The sequence below is a fragment of the Sebastes fasciatus genome, chromosome 6, assembly GCF_043250625.1.
Source record: "Sebastes fasciatus isolate fSebFas1 chromosome 6, fSebFas1.pri, whole genome shotgun sequence".
NCBI classification, from domain to species: domain Eukaryota; kingdom Metazoa; phylum Chordata; class Actinopteri; order Perciformes; family Sebastidae; genus Sebastes; species Sebastes fasciatus.
In genome coordinates, this window is record NC_133800.1 from 25,780,268 (window position 1) to 25,805,010 (window position 24,743).

The 24,743-nt window shown below is 40.1% G+C and overlaps 1 protein-coding gene across 3 annotated transcripts in view; it reads right to left on the reverse strand.

The window, feature by feature from the left end:
- Positions 1-24,743, reverse strand: part of adamts3 (ADAM metallopeptidase with thrombospondin type 1 motif, 3) — a 168,572-nt gene that overhangs the window by 23,902 nt on the left and 119,927 nt on the right. For 2 of the 3 annotated variants that reach the window (XM_074638806.1, XM_074638805.1), the window contains 8 exons: positions 22,843-22,956; positions 21,704-21,849; positions 19,355-19,530; positions 17,523-17,656; positions 15,846-15,969; positions 11,768-11,851; positions 11,179-11,259; positions 4,483-4,646 (listed from right to left, as the gene is read on the reverse strand). In XM_074638806.1, coding sequence (XP_074494907.1) covers positions 4,483-4,646; positions 11,179-11,259; positions 11,768-11,851; positions 15,846-15,969; positions 17,523-17,656; positions 19,355-19,530; positions 21,704-21,849; positions 22,843-22,956 — 1,023 coding nt within the window. The remainder of the gene's footprint in view (positions 1-4,482; positions 4,647-11,178; positions 11,260-11,767; positions 11,852-15,845; positions 15,970-17,522; positions 17,657-19,354; positions 19,531-21,703; positions 21,850-22,842; positions 22,957-24,743) is intronic. The other variant, XM_074638807.1, reaches the window with a different exon arrangement.

Here is a 24,743-nt window from a genome sequence, read left to right on the forward strand (position 1 = left end):
AAGGTAAGACTGAACCCACTGGGATAGTAAACACAGAAACATATTCTCTGTGCGGTGTCTGAGTTTTTCATCTTATCTGGATCAGGTACTGCAGGAGTACGGAAAACTTAAAAACAGGTGTTGGTGTGGGTAATCACACAGAGAGATTACTTGTGTCTATGTAGGCTGAAAAACAGAAAACAGTATGTGGACTGTGTAGCACATATAATCAAATAACTCATGGTATAATCTGTGAGCTCGGGCAGTGAGATTAAAGTTAGCACTGAAAACACCCTTTAGCTGTCTTAAAGTCCAGCTGATATCACATTTAGTCATCCCTGTTTGCAGCCAAAATAATGTTAAAGTGATTTTCAATTTTTATTGTTAATGGATTTAATGGAAACTGCTATGAAAGTGCGTACCTAACGACCAATCATTAATCTCTGTTGGTTTTAACGAGGAACTCTCTCTCCTCCGTTTTTGTTCTAAATGAATGAACTCAACTATTTAAATTTAATTTTACAAGAGTGAGTTTATTCCAGCGGCCGGATCCTCCCAATTCATGACACTTCAGCTGCACAGTCTCTGATAAACATGTTTGTACCTTTGAAGATCTAACTCGCTGCAGGATAACTGGTACAAATTAACATTATTTTTTTCCCCTAGAGGTTTGAGTAGGGAACTCTATATGTGACTGAATAATTGAGTGAAGTACAGAGTGCTGAGGTGGCAAACGGCATATTTAACCTGTTGTCACTCCCTACTCATCACAGACCGCCACTTGGTCAGTGCCCCTCGGCATCAAATACTGTCTGTATGAGACGCACTGGGCTTTCAACTAACTCCAATATAAACCCATCCATGTCATTATTAGACTTTAGAACAGCTGACGTAGTATTAAGAGCGAGAAAGTCTGCGTAGGGCCGGTGGGAGGGGAGGATGGGTGGTTCAAACAAACACAGGACTTTCACCAACACTTTTTAGGCTAAATGCAGTACCTGTGAAGGTTTCTGGACAATATTTGACATTGTTTTGTGTTGTTAATTGATTTCCAATTATAAATATATACATACACTTGCATAAAACAAGCATATGATAAGTTGATAAGAGTATTAATTACCTGACAAATCTCCCTTTAAGGTACATTTTGAACAGATAAATAATGTGTGATTAACTTATGGGTCTATTTTGGGTTCAGTTTTTTTTCAAAGGACAAACAAACAGGACCTGTGACGTACAAAGCAGATACTGTATACTGTAACACAAACATGCAGTTCATCTTCATTTGGACTATATAATATTGTGTGTTGTTGATATTGATTTCATTTGATCTATTATATGAAGTTTGCAGATTAATTTCCTACAACATTCACAAAAAAAAACACAAACAAAATATGCTTTCATCATTTAATGGCTGATCGTTATTAATACATCAGTGAAATGAAAGCAGATATGAACTTGTTGTGTTTAATGGCAGAGTTGATAAGACTCATTAATTACCAAGGTTGAGTTACATCATTTACGAATGAAGAATTATTATTTACTGCATGTTTTTTCAAAACAGATCTGCTTTGCACTATAACAATTTATTTATTTGTATCCTCCAATTGCTGCCAAATTGGATATGAATAATTATCTGAATGATTCACCGAAGAGGCACAAAAGTCCCTTCAGCTTTTTTTTTCTGAAACCACAAGATTGCCCTGACTCCTGCTCCTCCTCTCATTAGATTGCTTTTCAGAAAAAAATGCTGTTCATAGGAAAAACTGTGAATTAATTTCTGTCACATCTGTTGTTCTCCTCGGTAGGTTTGAAACAAAATGTCTGTAATAAGCACACTGTCATAATGTGGAGAGTTCAACTCACGCATGAATGGAAATTGAGAAAATCCTACTGATGTAACACTTAAGAAAGTAGAGCTGGTGTCCCTGAGGAAAAACAACAATGTGTAATGAGGGGAAAAAAAACCTATTGACTCAACAAACCTTTAATAAAATGTATTAAAGACATTAATCAATAAACGCCTCAGAGAGATCACTAACAGAAACAAAACACAGTAATAATCCTATCAAAGCTCTTCTTGTCAGCTGCAGCATTTAATTACTTCTGTAGCACAACTGAGAGAAAACTTTTGAATCCTTTGACGTTTCCACTCACGAGTCAAAATGATTTCATGACAGGAAAAAAAAACAGATTAGTTCTTATTCTACACCATTTCAGCAAAATAAGTGCCACGGGGTAATATCACTATTTAATTCTGATTTTACAGTTTTCTCTGTTTCTGTTTTTGTCTGCTGCTGGCCATGGTTGTATTAGGGATTTTACTTATTAAAGTGGACGGTTTGAATACTGTAGGGGAAACTGCTTTTTAAAACTGGTTTAATATCCCTCTATTATGTGAAACTCTGGGTCTTCTGGGCATTAGCTCCACTTCGTTGACTAGCTATATTTTCCTCATTCCTGTTAGGGTGACTGAAGGACAATAGAGCCCTTTTCCGACGTTGAATATGTAATATTCCCGGCTTCATCTATCTCTTAAAGTGCTTTATGTCATTCAGACATGTGTGTCTATTATGTAAATGTAATGTTAATGCTTTATTCAGAATAGACCTTTACATTAACAATCCCTTCTTGGAAACAGCGATGAGTTAAAAGGTAAAGACATGAAGGAAGAAGAATATTTTCTGTTTTCTCTCTCTTATTGAGGCTGCTGTGGTCAAAGTCAAGTGACTTTCTGCTCCAATTATGCAGATTTCATTTCATTTTAATCCTCCTTGACCTTACTTTGCCCCTTGAAACGGTAGACAACATCTCTTAAGAAAGAAAACCATTTTGGCAGGAGTGAAGTGGTCCTAGATTAGTTTTGTTAAAGCTGAACCGATTCAATTAGTCAACAGAAACATTTTCAGCAAGTCAATTATTTCAAGCTTTTAATTCAAGCTGAACAAGGTTCAAGTTTCTAAATGAGAGAATTTACCACATTTCTTTTTTGTAATTTATATAATTGCAAAATTGGGTTTCTTTGGGCTTAGACTGTTGGTGAGACAAAAACAGGCATATAATAAAATAATAACCTTGAACTTGAAACGCCTCCTCCTCAGGTGGGTTACTCTCTTGTGGTGTTCCCCTGGGATCTATACCGGGTCCCTTATTACTCTCTTCACATAAACTCCCCTGAGGGCATCCACAGGCACAAGATTTTAGTAATGTTCGCGAACGAATCATTTTTTTTTAACGACTCTTAAAGGTCCAGTGTGTAACATCTGGCAGCATCTAGCGGAGCAGAGTAAGTAAGAATAGTAAGAATAGCAGAGTAAGTGCGTAGAGTGTGTGTGTACGTGGGAAGTGAGTGGTGAAGCAAGAGAGAGAGAGCAGTGGCAAATGTGTGTGAGCGAACAGGTGAGCAGACGACAGAGTTAGTTTAGCTCTGAGAATATTAAGTGAATGTTGAGCGGAAGTTGCAGTTTGTGCAGAAATAAATGCTGCAGCTCTTCAAGACCAACAGAGATTTGGGCGGCTGGGTGGAGTGATGGCAGGGGTTAACCCCGGAGCGAGCAACGTTATCAACTCTTTCTGACAATAGACCCCTCTACTTTTTACACACTGGTCATTTTCAGAGGAACGAGTTAACGCGGAGCTTTACGCTGATACCACACCAGGCTGGGAGGCGTGTTCATGTGTTTCAGGCGGGAAGAAATTCTTTGTAACACAGGTCAACATGTCATAGGAGGACTGTGTTTACTGATTGGCTAAGGGTCCTCTCTGGCCATACTGCACAGCATAATCAAATGGCTGTAGCTTGCTGAGTGGCCGCCGCAGCTTTCAAATTGCGAGATCCTTATAATTTCTACTCCCAGTTCCAGCACTGGCACCATTAATCATCTTAGTCTGGGCAGCCCATCGCTGAATGGGAGGCTGGAAGCCTGCAATCTTGGTGTAATTTTAGTTCCAGACCTGTCATCAAATGCTCAACTAAAGTGGTACAATCATGTTAAATAAAACTAAGATCGCAAGGTCAAATCTTTTCTACCATTAGCAGACCTGGAGATTCATGATTTCATCCCTCTCTATCTCTCTACCTGGTTTGATTAACGCAACTTGCAGTAACTCACTCAAGTCTCAGCAGGACAAATAACCTCCCAAGTTCAGAGAGCTGCTGCCAGACTACTAACAAGAGAAGTGACCATACTACCCCAAACCTTTGCTGCACTTCCCTACTGGCTGCATGTCAATTTTGGGATTTGATTTAGAGATGCTGATTTTGAAAACATTGCATGCTCAGAGTCCTAGTTACACTGCATCTGTGAAAAGCTGTTAAAACTTTATAATTACTATTTCGTTGGTTAATTAATGAGTTTCATTAATCTACAGATAGTGATAGAAAGTGAATGAGAATAATGGGAGTTGGGGGGGGGGAGGTTGAACTGGATGGCTGACCTGAGCGCAAATCGTCTTTCAGATTATTTAAAATATCAGCTTCGATAGAAAAGGAGGTTTTATTACCAGAACCACTACGGGGTCATGCAGAGGTCCGTCAGTGTGCAGCGTCTCCACGTCGTCCTCGATTATGTAGTGCCACTCCACGCCCAAGTCAATGAAGCTTCTGGACTTGACTTCCTCTCCTTTTCCATTGAGGATGTAATGCCCGGTTGCCTGGTTCTTGATTGCTGTAATCAGTCATTTGGTTATGAGCCACTGACAAAGAAACAGCTTCACTCTACCAATGAAAAAGTTCTGAATTATCCACAGAGATTAAAAAGCTCAAATTGTACTCTTAAACGGGGTGATTCATGCAACCGCTCTAACCCCACTGGCGCTCTCTTGGAATGATTCTGACTGAACATTACAATGTCTGATTCACGCTATAATTTACACAAAACTTTTAATATGATAAAACGTCTCAGACATGAGAGGCTGAAAATGAAAATGGGCATGTCTGCCAGCTGCTTAAAATACATCTGATGCATTTAAATGCAAATGAGTGACAATTAAAAGCTAAAAACGACCCACACGTCTCTGCTGCAGATCATTCCCTCTGGTGCTCCGGTCCTACACTTATACCTACATTATCTGAGTGATATCAAAGAAACAGCTTTGTCTTCTAGGAGGAAAAAGTTGTGCTTGTATTTGATGTCCCGTCGGTTAATTCAACAGCAGACATGACTCAAAGTTAGACAGTCAGTTGAGCTGTGTGGGATTGTTGCCACTGGTTAATAACAAATATCTGAATCACCTCCACTGCCCACAAATGTACTCAATTGTTGCTCTTACCCATAAAAGTTACTTTAGCGCTGAATGTCAGCAGTTCGTACAAGCTATAGAGCTGTCATTGCACAGGAAGATATTGTGAAAAAATAAGACTGCATTTGCAAATAAAAAATAACCTGTATGTCATATCATCAGTAAACACAGTTAAGTGTTAGCCTGGAGCACCAGAAAGTAGGATGTGAACAGGTGAGTCCATCAAATGAAGCAAAGTCCCAAAAATGTGCCGTTTTTCCTTTAAACCTGTGCTCTAACTTACATTTTTAGTCAAAACATTTCTAGTTTTGATGTCATACTGGGTTAGCTCTGCACAGTATATATGAAATATCCACACTTTGACAGAAATGCATAATGAACAGCAGGAAACTACGTATAGCTGCTAGTCCTTGAAATATAAGCAAGTCAGAAAACTCTTCAAAGTGATCCATCAGCACATGTCATTTCACAGATAATGACAGGAAGGATGGATGCTGTTTACAAAACTACAGCAGATTAATCATTCTAATGCTAAAATTGACAGCTTTTAATATCAAGCATATGACTATGAAGCATATTAACTCTTTATAAAAACCCATTTAATTGTATATTTTTCCACTCTTGCTTCTGCAGTGCAGAGTTTCTTTCTTTCTTCCACAGCTGCACGGTTTGGTCAAACTAAAGGGCATCCACACCGTACAGATGCTTCTCAGTGATTGATGCTTTGTGATAATGGAGGCTATTTCATCTGGTACAGTCCAGCTCTCTACTAAGAGCCAATACTCTCACTAACACTCACACTGACGCTCTCTGGACCTTTCAGCTTTATGATAACGCGGGAGAATGATCCATCAGAGGCCATGACCGCTGCCTCCACTATTATGGTTACACTTTTTAGGAATGCTGGGTACTGACTCACTAGCAGTGGTGGAAGAAGCATTCAGATCCTTTACTGATGTAGAAGTACTAATCCCACACTATAAAATACTCTGTTACAAGTAAAAGTCCTGCATTCAAAATTCTACTTAAGTGAAAGTACAGAAGTATTATTAACAAAATGTACTTAAAGTATTAAAAGTGAAAGTACTGGTTATACAGAAAATCAGATTCTGCAGATCATTGACTGGCAAGTTATCATATCTAGCATTATTGGATGGTTAATATGATATATCAGTGTGTAAACAGCATTTTACTGTTATAGCTGCTTGAGGTGGAGCTAGTTTAAACTACTACAAAATGAAAGCGCCCTAAAAGTAATTTAGGAGGAATTTAAAAACCTTAATTAACATTAGAAAGTCAATTTAAGGTGAGATTATAACCTTAGTTTGTACAGAAAACAAAAGTTACTGAGGGGTATTCTTGAATTCAAAACAGCAGCCAGTGACAGCATTTCAAGTGTAACAACAGCTGTGTAGTTGTTTTTTTTAATTAGGCAACAAATGTGGCGATTCTTTCCACTAAATCGCTCAAATGGCTCATACATGTATACACCTTCTTTCACAGAAAGGTACGCAGTTTAAGGTTACACATCTGCATGAATAAAAAGGACAAAATTGCCAAACATTCCTGGTTTTAGTCTCATTTGCAGTTAAAAATAACTTGAATAAATCTCTCTCCTTCTCCTTTCTATTTTAATCATCCCCCTCATCATGTATGAAATAACAATCAGTGTCTCTCCAGTACATGCCAGTCCACCCTAGAATTACTTACTTGAATGTCTGTGATTGAGTCCGATTGGAGATTTGAGCTGGAAAAGTTCCTACTACCCGTCAAAAGCTTATCAAGAACCCCACATAGAGACGGGGAGGCAAATTAGGGGCAATGACCAATTATTCAGAGCTTCCGACGGCATCGTATTCATCCTAATCAGCGAGGGTCAAGACCTTGTAATAAGACTTTGAAACGCACCACACTGAACTGAAATCTGATTTAATGGAAGGTGACTATCACTGTACCATGGCGGTGGATTAACGAATGTGGTGACGGAGTAGAGGAACACCGCCTCCTCCACCAGCTTTCTTATCAGATAATAATCCCAGAGCAGGAAATAAAAAGAGGATCTGGATGGCTCGGGGGTGACACCCTTCCTTATTATCACTCCCATGCATGCAAATCAGAAAGTGACTGAGAGGGACTATTTTTACTGACATAAGGGATGATTCCACTTTTCCCTGAAGCCCCCTGAGGCCAATTTGTGATATGTGATTTTGGGGTGTATAAATAAAACTGACTTGACTTGAATAACAGTTGAATACTCAGAGAGGGAAAAAATTTCTTTTTCCAAAGCATAACTGTCATATGTGACAAGCTCCTCTTGAGAAAGACATGATTGACTGTTTGTTAAATTCCCTGAGCAGAAATTGTCCAATCAATAGCAGCTGTAACGAGGCAGCAGTCCTGTCAAGTTTTGAATGTCTGCACATGATGGAACTGTGTGTACGCAAAGAGTATAGAAGCAAAGAGACAAAAACTCCGGTGTTTTTTGACACCATTTTGGACTGAAAACGCTCATTTTAATATTTTGAATGTTCAACACAGGCCATTTCGGTGGAGACATTAAATATGACAATAGAATAGAAATAATTTTGTTTTACTTTTGTACGGCACTTTGTAGGCGGACGTTTTACTGGCGTCCGCTAGTCGCTTTCAGTCCAAAATGGCGGAAGCGTAGTTTTGCTGCTGGGCGCTGATGTTGCAATGAAACGAACAACTGACTTTCACTTCTTGGCAACATATGTTCTTTGGTGTACGGGCCGATATGAGGTGCTACTATCAGCGGTGGAATGTAAGTAGCTAAGTACATTAAAGTACTGTATTTAAAGGTACAGTGTGTAGGATTTGACGGCATCTAGCGGTAAGGTTGCAGATTGCAACCAACTGAAACTTGTGTGTAGGAGTGTGTATGGCGGTTGATGTGAAAACGTGAAAACGCCAATGGCCCTATCTTGAGCCGATATTTGGTTTGTCCGTTCTGGGCTACTGTAGAAAATGGCGGTTGGCTCCGTGAAGAGGACCCGCTCCATATATAGATAAAAACAGCTCATTCTAAGGTAACGAAAACACAACGATTCCTTATTTCACGTGATTATACACGAGAGAAAACATACTCATTAATATTAAATTCAATTTCTGCCTCCTAAATGCTACACGCTGTTCCTTTAAGTATAAATTTGAGGTACTTGTGTTTTACTTGAGGACTTTCTTCTTGTGCCACTTTATACTTCTACTCCACTACAACAGCTGACAGCTTTAGTTACTTATTTTTGCGCAAAAAACATATGAAGAGCTTATAAAATATGGCCTTTTGTTATAAATTAAATTACCCAACAGTTTATACAAGTAAAGCTGAAATGATGAATCAATTAGTTGATTGACAGAAAATTAATTGGTAATTATTTTGATAATTAAGTCATTTTTCATGCAAAAACATTTCATGGTTCCAGCTTCTCCATTTGCTGCTTGTGAAGGTATAACTTTGGGCTCTGGGTAATTGGGCTCTGGCATTTCTCACTATTTTTTTTTACTTTTACAAACAGAAAATAATCAACAGATTAATCCATAATGAAAATAATCATTAGCTAATAGTTAAAAATGAGCTCCACCTCAATCAAACAGCTACAACAGTAAATTCCTGCTTTTACATTAATGCATAAGGAATAATAATCTAATGATATAATATACAGTTTAATAAAATATCAGTCACATCAGCCATTTTTCTGCATTGAGTACATTGATTTAATTAGGTAAAATTTGCAGTTCCATTTGAAATGCAGGACTTGTACTTGTACTTTTTCATAGTGTGGTATTAGTACTTTTTAAATGATCTGAATACTTCCTCCATCACAGGCTACTATATCAGGGTTCAGAGTTACAGCAGCTCTGTCCTGCTCTTTATTTGGTGTGCGGTACTACAGCCAATTTACATGATGGATGTATGTCATTATGTTACTGGTTGAAGCTGGTTGGTCCTTGCTTACGTAAGCACACGTTATATTTTGTTATACAGGAGGAAAAGATGACTGGATTTTGATATAAAAAATACAAAGAAATAGATTTCTTGTAGAAAATGCTTCCATATTTTGATTAATAGGAGCACGTTATGATAGGCAATCTAAAAGGATTAAAAAGGCATATTTCATTTCATCTCGACTTTAAAGAGTTTAGATGAAGCAACGCAGAGTCAAGAGTGCATCATCTTATAGATCTGTAGACTTCCGATCATCTTCCAGTAGCTTTAATCCTGAGATGAAGTCTCTAAGGTTGATGTGGGCTTTATACATTTTTATACATTTAGATGTTGGAGTTTTCAGATAGAAATCGAAATATCAGCCTGGATACTTTCACATTAAACATTATTCCTCTGTGATTCCTCTAACTCCTTCACTGCTATATATTATTAAGTGTTTGTTGATTTAATGCTTTTCAGGCAAAGTTATACTATGTTGGAATATGCTATTTATCATCTTTCCTCAAAGACTTACTCCACACATTAGTTTATTTTTCTTCTTTTAGTTATGTAGGACTTTTATCCTCCTCTCTTCTCACCTCCTCTCCTCTAACTGTGTCCCAGGACGGGAGGCTCAGGTAAATAAGCGTAAATGTTAATCTCACAGAGCTCCTTGAAAAACACACAGTGCCTCTGGCTGAGGAGATCGATGGTCACCCTTTCACCTCGTGGATGCTGAATAAATCATGCTTTCCTCAGGCCGCTCGCAGAACAAGAGACAAAAAGATTACCCTAGTCTTTCCTACCTTCAATCATCTGTCTGACAAAGTCTTTATAGGAATCCTATACTGTAGTTGGTTGTTTAAAGGGAATAAATAACTTTTTTCTGAACTTTCACATTTTGTACTTTTAGTTGTACGCTGATGTGCTCACTTCCTGTAATAGGCTTGTTACAAACTAACTTTGAAGGTCTCATTTGTTCATTTACAGCTGCATGAATCAGCATTTCTTATACTAACATGGATAAAATGACAATTATAATCCGACTTTGGAGACAGACAAAGTTAGAGTCTAGTTGGTGAGCATCAAGCAGCTAAAGAGCCGGACTTTGTGAAGCCAATTTGAACATTTTTGCTTTGTTGAATTCACAAGTTGTCAAAACTACATAATATGTTAAAGAGTAAAGAAACTCAGCAGGCTGATTAACAAGCTTTACCGCATTTTCTTCCTTTGCTCTACAGAGTTTTACTAATTTTTCAACACCAGTTTTGTTATGTGCTTCTTCACTGTTTATCTTCTTTTAAACTACAAGTTAACGGGCTAACAAGGCTACAGTAATCTTGTTACTTCTGACGCTTGCAGCCGTCTTTGTCGGTCACATGAGTCTCGCCTAGCAAGTCACAGCGATCCGTCAGGAGTTAAGTTTTATTGACACCCCCCCCTTCTGAGGACTTTGTGACTCTTTAATAACGTCACACTTCTTCCTCCTTTGCTCTAAAAGGACAACAGTTATAACTTGAGGTCTTTGTCACTTGAACATAAACACTATGTCAATATCGGGCATTTGCACAGCTGTTGTTTTTCATTACTGTAGATCACGGTTTGTCTGAGACTGATCCTTCAGTGGTTACACTTGAATATGAATATGAAGATTTTTCATTCTGTCTTATTCCCTGTTTCTATTACCCTGGTCATGAATAATGCTGATTCCTTCTGAATATATATGCTTGACTACGACTAATTTCACCTCAACATAGTCGAGAAAAATACTATGCTAATTTCGCAGAAGCCAGAACCCACTAAACTAGAAACATCTTTAATAGATTGATAAATAATGAATGAGCAATATGAAGACTAATTTGCTCAGCCTAAGAGGTGACAAGGAATAAATTATGCAAAGCCTATAATCTATGATTTCACTTTCCCATTAGTCTCCCAGGGAAACATGAGGAGGATGTTGATATGTTTCCTCTGATTACATACATGTGTTCGTGTTGGGAGGTCACACTTACCAAGAATTTGAGGGGAGGCCTCATGTTCTTGGATGATCACATGTCTAGCTCCAGGAGGAATGAGAAACATCTTAAGGTAACCTTTGCCAAGTTTGTAGCAGCAGCAGAAGCAGAGGAGGGAGCGTTAGGAAAGATAAAGACACAGACAGGTAAGTTGAGCAGATACAGACATAATCTGTTTGTTTGCAGTGGTGGACATCACACATGTTTCAGAAGTTTGCTTCTCTTTGCTCTACAAAGATGTTTGAAGAAGTTTGAGGGGGAAAAAAGAAAATGGTAAAATGTCTACTTGTCAGCTTTCCTCCTCGCTGTAGAAGCCTGCAGGTAAAACGTTCATTGAAACAGGCCGTCCATTCACATCCATCTGTTGTGTCATTAAATGACTCTTCGAAATATCAATATATATCCTCGTACAAGAAATACATAATTTGAACGCCTCTTTGTTTTCAAATTGATTGTGTGCAGACAGGATGTGAATGCCTTCAGCCACGTTTCAACAAGGCATGAGTAACAGGTTTTCCAGACTACAGAGCAGCAAAGTGACCTTCTGTCAGGGATGTCCACCGCTTACAAACCTACCGTGACTCACCGAGTATATTTCTAGAGTCTTCTGTTTCATTTAAAAACACATTTCGAGCTCCTTTGGGCAAAGAGAAGGCTCCTCTGGTCTTCCCTTCAAAATAAAATGAATCAGTTAGTTGGTCTTGCAGCGTTTCCTCTCCTCTCCATGTGACCGTTCTCTGCAACAACATAACCTACAGTGGAAGCATGTTTCATTAGCACAGCAGGGACCAGAGGAATTTACATCAGATGAGGAGGCAATCTATTTTTGCTGGCAGTGTGGCACTTGCCAATCACCCGGACTGAACCGCAGTGCTGTAATTACTCGCCCTTAGATTTGACAGGCAGGCCCAACACCCGGGGCCTGCTGACGCAGACGCAGCGCTGTCGCTGAGATGATTGTGATTATGAATGAGCTGGCACTCTGTCGCAGTGTTGACACAAGGTTACAATAGGTGGCAGATCACTCGCACAGTATATCCAAGACGATAAATTGCAATATAGCTTTTGGAAAATGGCAAAAGATGCCATCTCGCTTCTGAGAGAACATTTTGTGATGGCAGCCAATTTCGGAAAAAAACACAGCCCGCTCGATAGACATTACAATTTGATCAAAGAGTTTTTTTGTAGACTGATGGGAAATACTGCACAAAAGCTTGATGTGTAAAAAAGAGCCTCTGGTGTGGATGTTTGGCTTGAACTGAGCATCAGAATGCCAGTTGAGGTTCAATCAATCAGATTGTAAATAGCCAACAACATCCCACCTCCAAAGGTCTGCAGGTTTGTTTAATGTTACAAGTTAGTTTGTTAGGCTGTTGAAGCAATTTACATTAAACGACCAGACGTATCAAAAATAACTTCTTATACAGAGTTGTAGAGACTTGACTGGATAATGAACCCGTGACAGCTACGACAGTCGAGCCAGACCTAAATATACACTTAATTAGTAACAAGGAACAGAAGAAACAGCAGCTGATATCTCTCGTGTCTCTATGTCTCTACAGGGTTAGGCATCCATCTGCACTACAAGCTGCACAGGAAAGAGGTTGTGAGGGATTCAGTAACACTGGATACTTGCATATTGTGTTTTCCAACAAAGAGGTTTCTTTTTGGGCTCTCTTGCTTAATTGTTTCCCTGTTAAAAAACGTGAGTGGTTAAATGAGGACAACACATTCTCACTCCCAACTCCAATACCGCTGATTGATCAGCGACTCTCTGCATCGGAGACCGACGCACGGGGCAACCCTCTTGCGTTACTGTTAGACGGACCAGGGACAGCGTGTCAATATACGCTTGTTACATGCATAGTGTCCTTTCAAAATAAACTTCCGCTTTCACAGAAAGTTAGGTTTAGGCAACACAATCACTTAGGTAGGGTTAGGAAACGGTCGCGGTTGACGTTAAATTCACTGACTAGCGACTAGTCACGTGACGTATGTGACAAAATAAGTCAACGTTACCTTTTAGTTTTACTACGGAACACAACCAGCGGTCTCCTGGTTGAAAGTCTTGTGTTTGTTTGACCGATCCACTTCCCCTCACGCCCGCCCTTAGCAGACTCTCACCCTATTAATATTACTTCACTTGGTCCGATCGTCGAATAACGCCGCGGCTGGGTTTACATTGGAGTTAGTTGAAAACCTGGACCGTCACAAACTGTCGTTAAAGGGTACCTCCGTGCGTCGGTTTCCGATCCCGAGTGGCGCTGCCCAATCGGCGGTGTTTGACGAGTTGGGAGTGAGAACAGGTTGATGAGAAAGATGTTAAGAAAAAAAAAAAGTATGATCACAGTTTCAACAATCCTGAAACAGTTTGATGACGCCGTCATGTCCAGGATCTCAGAAAGTCAATTTTCATTTTTCTCTGAAGCTCTGTATTGACTTTATGACTTTATTTATATCGCTTAAATAGACATTTATTGACAGATGAGGCTGGCATCGGAAGGCATCATGAAACCATTTATGTAAATGCATGGGTCATTGGTTACGCTATTTTCTTCATGCTGCCGGTTAATGTGAAGACATATTTTTCAAAAAGGAAATTAACCACCTAGTCACACTCATTCACCTTAGCACTGCACTTTGTATTGACGAGCAAAACGTCAGTGTGTGTGTGTGTGTGTGTGTGTGTGTGTGCCCTGTGTGGCTGCAGAGGGGAGATAACCTGAGCGAAGCAGCTTCAGCTGAAGAAGTTTGTAAGAAAAGAAAGCACACTTTGTTTCTGAACTGACAAATTTGATTAGAAAAAAAAAATACTACATAAATTAAATGAATAAAAGATAGGGCGTAATTATTTCTCAGCAAATTAATAAGGGACTTAATCCAAATTAAGCCGACTGTTGGGAGTGACGGCTGTGACAGCTGTCGGATACTCTGCACTTTCCCTGTAGACTCATTTATTAGCTGTGAAAGCAAACTGCACATGAGCAACTAGAAATGACATGGAGGTCTACAGGAGGATGCAATTTCATTCACACTCTACACCTTACCAGGAATTATTAGAGATACTATATCATTCAAGGCCACTGCACAATTACACCACAGTTTGTGCAAATTTCCCATCATTCTTCCATGTATTTCCATTACAGTTACGTTGACAGGTGTGTAATTTTAAGACGTACCTGTTTGTTGCCTAAACCTAAACAAGTGCTTTTGCTTAATTCACAACATTAAGCACATGCTTACACGCGACAGAAAAGTGACGCAGACGGGTCTGACAAAGCGTCAATATATGAAGAGTTGAGATGAGAACATGTTGGAGCATGTTACCATGCGGATGTTAGCATTTTAACTGGAGCACAGCTGTAGTTTAAGAGCCCCTCCAAGGAGACAATGGCACTGTGGTGAGACACCACATGCAGGCTTCCTCCTTCATTTAAAACGGCCTCTGCTCAAGCAGAAGACGTTTTTCCGAGCTTTACTGTTGTAACAGTACAGCTCACACAGTGTCTGTTAAACTAAGCTTCTATTGAACTAAATGGTACACAGGTGTAGTCTGTTTGTTGCATCCACCTCCTGCATCCTGCAAAGGCAGAGGAGTGATGTTAACGCAATCAGCTTCTTTTCTCAAGCTCATTTGCAGTAGTCAGGATGATGGTGTTCCTGGGGTTATCATCGTATTCGCCCCGTGCAGCATGAATGCACTGCAGAGTCATCTGCCAGCCCCCTCACTATTTTCTTCACCATTTCTCATTTCAGGAAAATACAGGTGGTTAAATTCCTTATTTCAGTCCAGCTGCACATCAATGAGGTTTCTGCTCGGCTGTTTGAGGCACACATCTAAGATGTGAAGTCTGGGAATGTTGCCAGATGCTAAGACGGGCTACTCGACACTTATCTTTTCTACATTAAGTGGATATTATCACTGAATGAAAATTAGTACTCTGCAAATGGAGGTTTTTTTTTTGGTCCACTTCAGCCTCGATGACCGTGAGTCACAGCTATTCTCCTTCTTCAGAAATCAGACTTTGTTAGAATTCTTGGATTTCAGATGTGAAACGATTGGAAGAGCCAGTGAAAGGCTAAAAATCAATACTAAAGTGTGGCGTGTTGATAATGGGTTGAAGCTGGTTGGCTAATCAAGATTTGCTTTTTTACTCAGCGCATAAAGGATTGCACGCTGGAGAAAAACTGAACTCAAAATAGGACGTTTCAAATCATAAGCATGTAATTTAGATACGCTTATTGTTCAGCTGTTATCTGGATTGTACGTCACATGCAGAGGAAACAGTGTGAGTTCCCTTAATGTAAATACATGGTGGAGTAATGTCTACCTGCTAAATGAAGTCATGTCAATGTAAATAATAAACTGGTAACGCCATGCTGTATTGCATCAAAGCTTTGCCTCCATGTCATCTATTATCTTCTTCTATAGGCATAATAAATTATTAAAGTAATGATTTATGTACAGTATATGATATATAAACAACAGTGCAGTATGTATATGTCTAACTAAGGTTAATCATTCACTCATAGGATAAGAAACATTCACTATCTGGAGTTGAGAAAACATGCAGGGAAAAACATTGGGAGAAATTGTTCATGTAAAAAATCATTTGTTTTCTGTGTGCAGCCGTCGTGTTTGCGCTGGTTCTGTGTGTTCTTACCAGGTTTCTTTGGCGTTCGGGTGAAGGTTCCTTTAACGGTGCGGCAGTGGGAGTTGTCCCCGCCACAAACGCCACATTTGTCCTCAACTTTGCTGGAGCCAATCTCTCTGTCGCAGCCAACTTTCTGGAGACCAAGAAAACAATTTCACAGATGACTAGAGATTGTTTTTGGTCTGGGAACTGTAAAATTCACTTTATGGTTTTAATGAGAAACTGAACTGTCGGCTATTTTCTCCAAGGCTTCATTAGCTATCAGATTATCCGACACATTCTCCCTCCCAACTCATCAAATACAAACACTTGGTCAGTGGACCTTAGCTTCAAACTATGACGCTCTACGTGCCCCTCTAGTGTCATAATGTCAGCCTATAGAGAGTAAATAATGCTTTCAGAATCATACATACATCCAGCTATACGAATGATCATATAAACGTTGAAAAATGTTCATAGTGTGTGAGAAAAGAATCGTTTGTAAAGTGCACATTAGGTTTAACACAAACAGCAGTCTCCTGGGTGAAAGTCCTGTGTTTGTTTGACCCTTCCCCAATACAATTATACATTTACAGCTTTAGTTACTTTGCACATTCAGATTTGTAATACAAATTTTATCCCAACGCGAAGCGGAGGGGTCTCTCATTGCACTGAAGGAGTTTATTTCAAATCAATGACCCGCTAACTGTACATTACCCCGCTTATTACACGGCTTCTTACTTAATAAATCAATAATTTGACACAAAAACAGTCCGCCAGAGTCCGACATCAGAACTGCGCCCACAGCAACGGTCTGTTATACATAGCAGCATGTTTAATGAAAAAAAAGACTGCAACAGGAGTGACATGTTCTATTAAAGGCAGGGTTGACGATGTTATCCAGTATACACTATTTGTTATATTGGTTGAAATGGTCTTTACACCCCGACAGCGATCCATTACTTATGAGCTCTGAGAAAGGGCCGGAAAAGAGCCGTCATCTGTAGCTGCTGTAATCCTGTAAAAACGTCTACCAATCACTGCCTCGCGGTCCTCTTGGAAAGAACCAATCAGATGCCTCCCCGCCTCCCTGCTCGTACTCTACCCTTGGCGGGAACCAGCCTGAACTCAAAGCGCGTCGCCGCCGCAAGTTTACTGGAGAATGGAAGAGAAAACTCAGCCAAAAGTAACACTGCCGTGGTTACTTGTCATGAGGTAGCGTTGAGTTGAGGTCCTCTCTCCATTCTGTGTCTGTGAAGTAGTTACGATGCGGCGGTGCTCGTGCATGTATGTGTGGGGGGCGTTGCCTTGGAAGGAGCCCCGAGGGGGGGGGGGTTTAGACGGAGCTCCTGAGGCTATGCTACTTTCAAATTATGCTAGCTTTCAACATCGTCGACCCTATCTTTAATATTCTGCTTTAATTAATTGTTACTGTCAGGGGGGAAATCTGAGGCCACATTTTTAGTAATGAATCAAAACTTTATTATAAAGCTTCTTTTGTATAATAAAACAGCCCTCTGGATCAAATCATAGCACTTTCAAAGTTGACCCTGCTGCTGATTGTGCAGTTTACCAACATCACACTGTGTAATATAATGAAGTCCTTCAAAGCTGTCAAAACTCAAACAGCCTGGGGCCGCTAATGTGCACGATTACCTGATGCAGCTTTTAATATGTCAAAGTTGGGTAGTTTTAACACGTCCTTACCACACACTCTCCACGCACGCAGATACTGTAGGCATCTTTGTAGGAGCATCGTGTCCCATCATGCACCAGCTGCTTCATGTACGCCACGTCTCCCGTCTCCTTTGACTGGCAGTACAAGTGGCATCTCTTGTTGGCTACAAGACAACAGATAGTTGTAGAATTATTAGGTAGACAATTCAAACTTGGAAAAACAAGAATATTATTAAAGACTTTTTAAAATGTCATTGATTATTAATGTGTAGTTTTTACATAATCTCTTTCGTACTTTCCAAAGTAAAACATATCTCTATGTAACATTAAAAGATCCTGACTCACATTATATAAAAAACAATTCACAGAAAGGCTCTATTTATTTATGTGAGATTGTACCAGTTTAGAGCTCTAAATCCATGCACTCTTCCTTTTTAATTGGCAACATCTAAATGACCTACATATTTAATGTTTTTGCCTAAAAAACTGAAACATTTTTCCAGTGTTGTTGCTGCAGGGATTACAACTACCATCTCGTGATTAACACCCACCAACACGACAAATGCTGGCAAAAAATAATTGTGGTCTCTGGCTGCAAGATATAAATGAGAGTCCTCGTCACAGTGGCATAATGAATATAAAAAGCAGTACATACAGTATGCAAAACTTAACTTATGTAACAGTAATAGTCCCCCCGCAGCTGCTGTACACTTGTCCTCCCTTTAAAACAACCAAACGCAACGATGCACGGCGAGGACAAAGTAAGAAAATAATATTGTGGTGCCTGAGTTTCATAAAGGCAAAGCAAGAAAAAAGAGTTTGAATACAAGCTGAATTTTTGTTTGCAGATTATTTTGATTGCTTTTCAGAGTGTAATACTGTGCATGTTTTGAATGGAATGGATTCCTTAGCTTTTTGTAGTTTGATATGATGCCAGTATCTTCACTCTAGTTTTAAAACTGAGTCTGCTGCAACCTAAAAATCGTGAGTTGCGTTAATGCGTTAAAGAAATTAGGGGCATTAAAACAAATTTGCATTAATGTATTATCGCATTAACTTCGACAGCCCTACTACAAACATTTGTGAAATAAGAAAATATTGATGGAACCCACTAAAGTAAGTCATTTGTGCATACACGCCAATATAAAATGTAAATATTAAGTCCCGACATTAACAGAAAATATCTGAATTCACACCCATAAATATGACCTTGTATAAAACCACATGAACTTTCTATTATACCTAAAGGCACTACACTCTTTAGAAAAGCTCTTTACCTTCGACAGAACAATGGGTTTTCCACTTTCAAGTCTCGCCTCCCTGCAGTTTTTCTCAGTAGGTTTTCCTACTTCTTTTCTACATGACTGACTTTGAAAACCCAGGCCAATTTAGGCGCGATGAGCCCCGTGGAGCAAAGCCAGATAAAAGCAAAGTCTGATAAAGAGTAGAGGTTGAGGATAGGATAAAAGTTTTGTATCTGTATGTAAAGATCAATCGCCTTTTCAGAAAGGGCACATTTTCAGCTTGGATGGTGACGTTTAACTCTGCATGCTGGCACAGTGATGGGGAGAGCAAAAAAAAGGAAAAGAAGAATACAAAAGGAACCAAATACAAAAACTGAAAATAAGAAAGAAAAGCAGACAAAAAATACACTATTGAAAAAGTTGTCTTTGCATAAAAGAGCCTGGTCCCTATATTGAAACTGTCTAAACCAGCTGGGAACTGTTATGAATATACAATACCTTTCTTCAGTTCTGGCTGTGAGAATCAACTTTCATTGCTGTGCTTTGTCATGAAAAAAAAAAAACACTCACCAGCGTCACGCAGGAACAAAACAATCTGTTGACATTTTCCTGGCTTACCGTCGGGATGCTCGTAGGGCAGCCAATGGTGTTTGGCATTTTGGAACTCGAAGTGGGAGTTGCGGAGCTGACACTGCTGGGCTCGGAAATCTTCGAAGTGCTTGGGGCAGTCGTCAGTGTTGCACAGCTGATACTCGTAGTTTACTCCTGGGCAGTCCTGGCCACCGTTGGAGGGCCTGGAGGAAGGAAACGGACCAATATCAGAGCTGATCAGACTGTGAGCGGTTCTTTATAACTAAGACTGTGAAAAGTGATGTGAAGAAAGTTATATGAAAGATTGGGATTGTTTTTTAAGACTGCACCTGCAGTTTGGGCAAAAAAACATTTAGCCTCTTTGGAGCCTCTTTGGAGCCCTGAGAGTTTCTTTAAAGAACTGTTTGTCATGGCTTACAAATGCAGCTAATTGACCATTACCACTACTGCTCCCATACATTAATATTACCCACCTACAATTCAATATAATATTACAATATCTAAAGGTCTCATATTATAGAAAATTAGATTTCCAAGTCTCTTGACTATAAAGCAGGTCTAGGTTCTATATAAATACTGTGAAAGTATCAAAATCCATGGAGAAATGCACACAGCCCGTATTCAGAAACTGTGCTTTTAAATGTCGTCAGGACTTCTGTAAGGTTGTGATGTCACAACTATACAGTCACCGGTAGAAGTGCAGCTAAACATATAGTTGACACACACAGTGAGTCCCCGGCTGCAGGGACGCTGTGAAGACGGCGACAGTGCTGATGTGGAAGACAAACCCTGACTAATCAGATCAGACTGGGCTTTTTCGGGAGGGGGACAGGCGCTAAAACGGAGCGTTTTAGACAGAGGGTGAGAAAAATAATGTATTTTTGAACATTAAAACATGTAAACACGTTCAAGTAGAAACCCAAAATACAAGTATGAACCTTAAAATAAACACGATATGTCTCCTTTAAATCTGACCCTGAACATTCTCCTTTCTAAAGCCATTTTGGCAATTACCACAGAATATTTACCTGTGCATATAACACTTGGTAAAGTTAGGCAAAGACTGCTATGGTTCAAAAGAAGTGGACATGTGCAACTGGAACTGTTGGACTTTAACGGGGCGTGAATTACACCCAGATAGCAGTAGACTCAGGGGCGGATCCGCCCCCAGGTCGGTACATCCGCCCTAGTGTCTCACTCATTTCGGCTATGCGCCACGGATCCGGCCCGCCTCCATAAAGGGCACTGTCAAACAGCGGACTCAATGCTGACACCAGGCGGATCCGCCCCCAGGTCGGTACATCCGCCCTAGCGTCCTCTCATTTCGGCTATGCGCCACGGATCCGGCCCGCCTCCAGAGAGGGCACTGTCAAATAGCGGACTCAATGCTGACACCAGGCGGATCTGCACACTGGACCCGCCTTTTTCCTCAACAGTTTAAATACTGAACGGCTGAGTCGCATTTGCTGATCGTTCCCTCTGAGACTGCAGTCTCCTGCATGAAAGTCGGATTTATTAAATGTCCACACTTGCACTGAATTAGAGCTGCAACAATTAATCGATTAGTTTTGAACTATTAAATTAATCACCAACTATTTTGTTAATCGATTAATCAATCTGAGTAATTTTTTAAGAAAAAAAAACAAGTAAAAATTCTCTGACTCCAGCTTCTTAAATGTGAATATTTTCTGGTTTCTTTACTCCTCTATGAGAGTTAACTGAATATTTTTGAGTTGTGAATAAAACAAGATATTTGAGGACGTCATCTTGGGTTTTGGGAATCAATGATCGGCACCATTTTCTGACATTTTATAGATCAAACTACTAATCGATTAATCAAGAAAATAATCAATAGATTAATTCACAATGAAAATAATTGTTAGTTGCAGCCCTACACTGAATCAGCATCCCTACTGTCTGTAGACATGATTTCCCAAACTGTCAAGCTATTCCTTTAAGTTTAGGAAACTAAACCTCCTTTGTTAGGTTTAGGGAAACATCATAGTCATTGGTTAAGTTAGGAAAGCTGTCATGGTTAGAAGAAAGCACAGCTGAATGTTAGTATGAGATGGAGAACAGTCATTACTCTCACATCACGATCGCAAGAGGTTGCTTGTCAGAATAATGTAAAAATAGATAATTTAAAGTGTTTGAACAAACAACCAATGCTGTCTTATTTCTGGTGAAGACAGCCTAATTAAAACCCTTACTATGAATCCCTTAACTCAATATTGGACAGGATTAATTTAAGATTATCTACAAAATTAAATTATTCAATTATACCTGCCAGCTAGAATCAGCATCCTCCATTATTTCTACTTTCATTCATGATGCCACACAGTATCAAATCGTGTTATTGTTGCTTTTGTCACTCACGCCGGGTTGTTGCACTGACGTGTTCGGAAGCGAGCTCCAGTTCCACAGGAGCGCGAGCAGGAGCCAAATTTGCTCCAGGAGCCCCAGGCGCCATCTTGTTTGACCTGATTAGGGTTTTTCCACATGCAGTGACCTTTGTAGCACCACTACAGAGGATGACAGGAGAGAGGAAAGGTCAGCCAAACATTAAAAAAAATCCTCTCTAGTCTCAGTAAATGACTATACAGGGAAAATATGAGAATACACTACATGGCCAAATGTATGTGGTGAGGAGTGTTTGTGTACTTTTGGTCTGGGGCGGGGTTTTTTTAAGGTTTGGGCTACGCTACTTAGTTCCAGTTTTACATTTTACATAATACAGTGGTATTTTAGACAACAGTGTGCTTCCAATTTTGTGTCAACAGTTTGGGGAGGGTTCTTCCCAGATCAGTTCTACATCGGTTTACCCATTTTAATGTGGAATAACTTGACTGGACTGCACACAACCCTGAACTCAACCCCACACAACACCTTTGGGATGAACTGGAACCAGAGCTCCACAGAGTGACCATTTCGTCAAGTGTGAAAATCTGTCAAGTGCGATTAAACATTTTCATTGGTCGCACCGGTGCGCCTGACATTTTGCAGGACTGTCTCTGTGTGTGTTGATGTGTGAAACCGCACCCTGTACTCCTCTTTGATAGACATCATAACCATAAAACCAACTGGCAATTCAAAATGAAGAGAACTATAGGCCCTGAATGGCCAAGCCCAGACCTGACATCACGGCAGAGGTAACCGTGAACCGTGAAACGCCGTCTCCCTGGTCCCCAGTAAGATGCCTAATACTGATCAGAAGTGGCAGATTAATTTCACAAGTGATTATGTGGGCAAAAAGTGTGTGTGTGTGTGTGAGACTGTGGGCTACACTTAACACGAGACAACTTAACTGCTTATTCCTTCTCTGCTCCGATGATCGCCAAACAGCTGATCTGCTCTGCGCACATCTCTCTCTGTCACTCAACCACACACTCGCTACGCACATATTACATTACACCCCTCTTACTGTATACCAATGCAATATGTAAACAATATGGATTGCACTTAAACACAGACTTTTGGCCATGTAGTACCACATATACAGTGACAGACAAACTTACTTTTCCAGGAGCACACTCGGTCCCATCGAGAGGCGGCCCTTTCTTGGTTTTGCAGAAGTAGGGGTTGTCGGGGTGACTGCACCACAGCTGTTTACACGGGTCAAACGTACGAAACTGAAACACAGAAGAGGAAAATCTCGTGGTAAGTTTAATGAGCTGGTGTACTGCATATGAAAGCATGTGACAAATAGCTATGAGAAAATGAGCCTACTTCTCACTTGATTTATTACCTCAGTAAACATTGTAAACATGAGTTTATGGTCTCAATCGCTAGTTCCAAGTCTTCTTCAATACAGCATGATGTTCATTTAGTAAATGATGGTCCCATTTAGAGTCAAATAGACCATAAAGCAGGGTATGCTTTAGGGCGTGGCTACCTTGTGATTGACAGGTCGCTACCACGGCGTTGTCCGGTCTGGGAGTTGTCAGATTTTTCGTCTTACAACTTTAACCCTTTCACGGTGTGTTTTCAGTTCAAGAAAGTTAATTATAACAATTTGGTTGCCTAAAAATGTCTTTCAGCATTCGGTTGTACTTAGTTCCACCCCTCTCGTGTCACTTCTGGTTCCAAAAAACCAAGATGGCAACGGCATAAAACCAAGATGGTGACGGACAAAATGCCGAAACTTGAGGCTTCAAAACGGCAGTCCACAAACCGATGGGTGAGGTCACGGTGACTACGTTCACTTCTTATATTCAGTCTGTGGTTCTTGGCTTCCTTGGCTCAAGACAATTTGTATGCTTTTGTACTATTTTCACCTCTAACATGTTTGGATGAGGGCCCCAAAAATGGACTCTTTTTTATTGTAGGTGTGGCCTATTTCACACAAACTGACATATTCAAATATTGAACAAATTGTGCAGCAGTTGCAACCAAATGTCGATGACACAGGCAGAACGTCGATATTGGAAAACACAAATTCGTTTCAATGATCAAAATGATTTATTTCCACCATAACTGCACATGGGAACTACTGTATGGTATAGTTAACATCAGGGAAAGATCATGTTTAGGGTAAATACGTTATGGTACCTGGTGGAAATTCAGACCATTAATCATCAACAAATGAAGGGCCAATTAGTGTTCAGACCACCATGATGGGGTCACTGATTTAGAACCGCTTCCTCTGTCCATCCCACTTAATAACACTTGATAGAAAGAACTAAAACACCTGCAGGGATTAATAGGACTCTCAGAGTATGTCTGCAGCAGCCACGTCTCCTTCTCCAATCTTGTTTAACTACTTTGGCGAGTGGCTCTTTGTTTGCATAGGCACACAAAACAATTAGCTGGACTGAATGGCTTTTTTCTTAACAAACAAAATCCTGTTTAGCTTGTGACACAAAAATAATCCACTGGGCTTCGATGCACAATTGCTGTACAGCGGCCCCAATTACTGTCTCTTTTGTTTACTTAAGAAGTTTGGGAAACTGCATGTCGGTCACTTGAGGCTAACTAGGGAGGCCGACCTCAATTGTTCAAAATATGCAGATGCTATAAGACTTTACTCCACAGTGGTATATTTTGGCTATGACTGCTTATCCTGTCATCCTGTTGGACTCAATTCGGAGAGTGTGTGTGTGTGTGTTTGTGTGTGTGTGTGTGTGTGTTAGAGTGAGGGCGGGCTTTGGCGAAAACAACTGAAAGATTGTGTGGTTGTAATCCTTCGCTTGGCGGCAGCAGACCAGTGATCAGTCACTGCGGTCTGCTAATCGCATCTAGTTTGAAAGGAAACAGCTACCTGTTTGTTAAAGGCCCAGTGTGTAGGATATGGCAGTATCTAGCGGTGTGGTGAGGAGATTACAACCAACCGAAGCCTCTCCTGTGTGCCAAGCGTATTGGAGAACTACGGTGGCCGACGTGAAAACACCAATGGCCCTCTCTAGAGTCATCTGGAGCA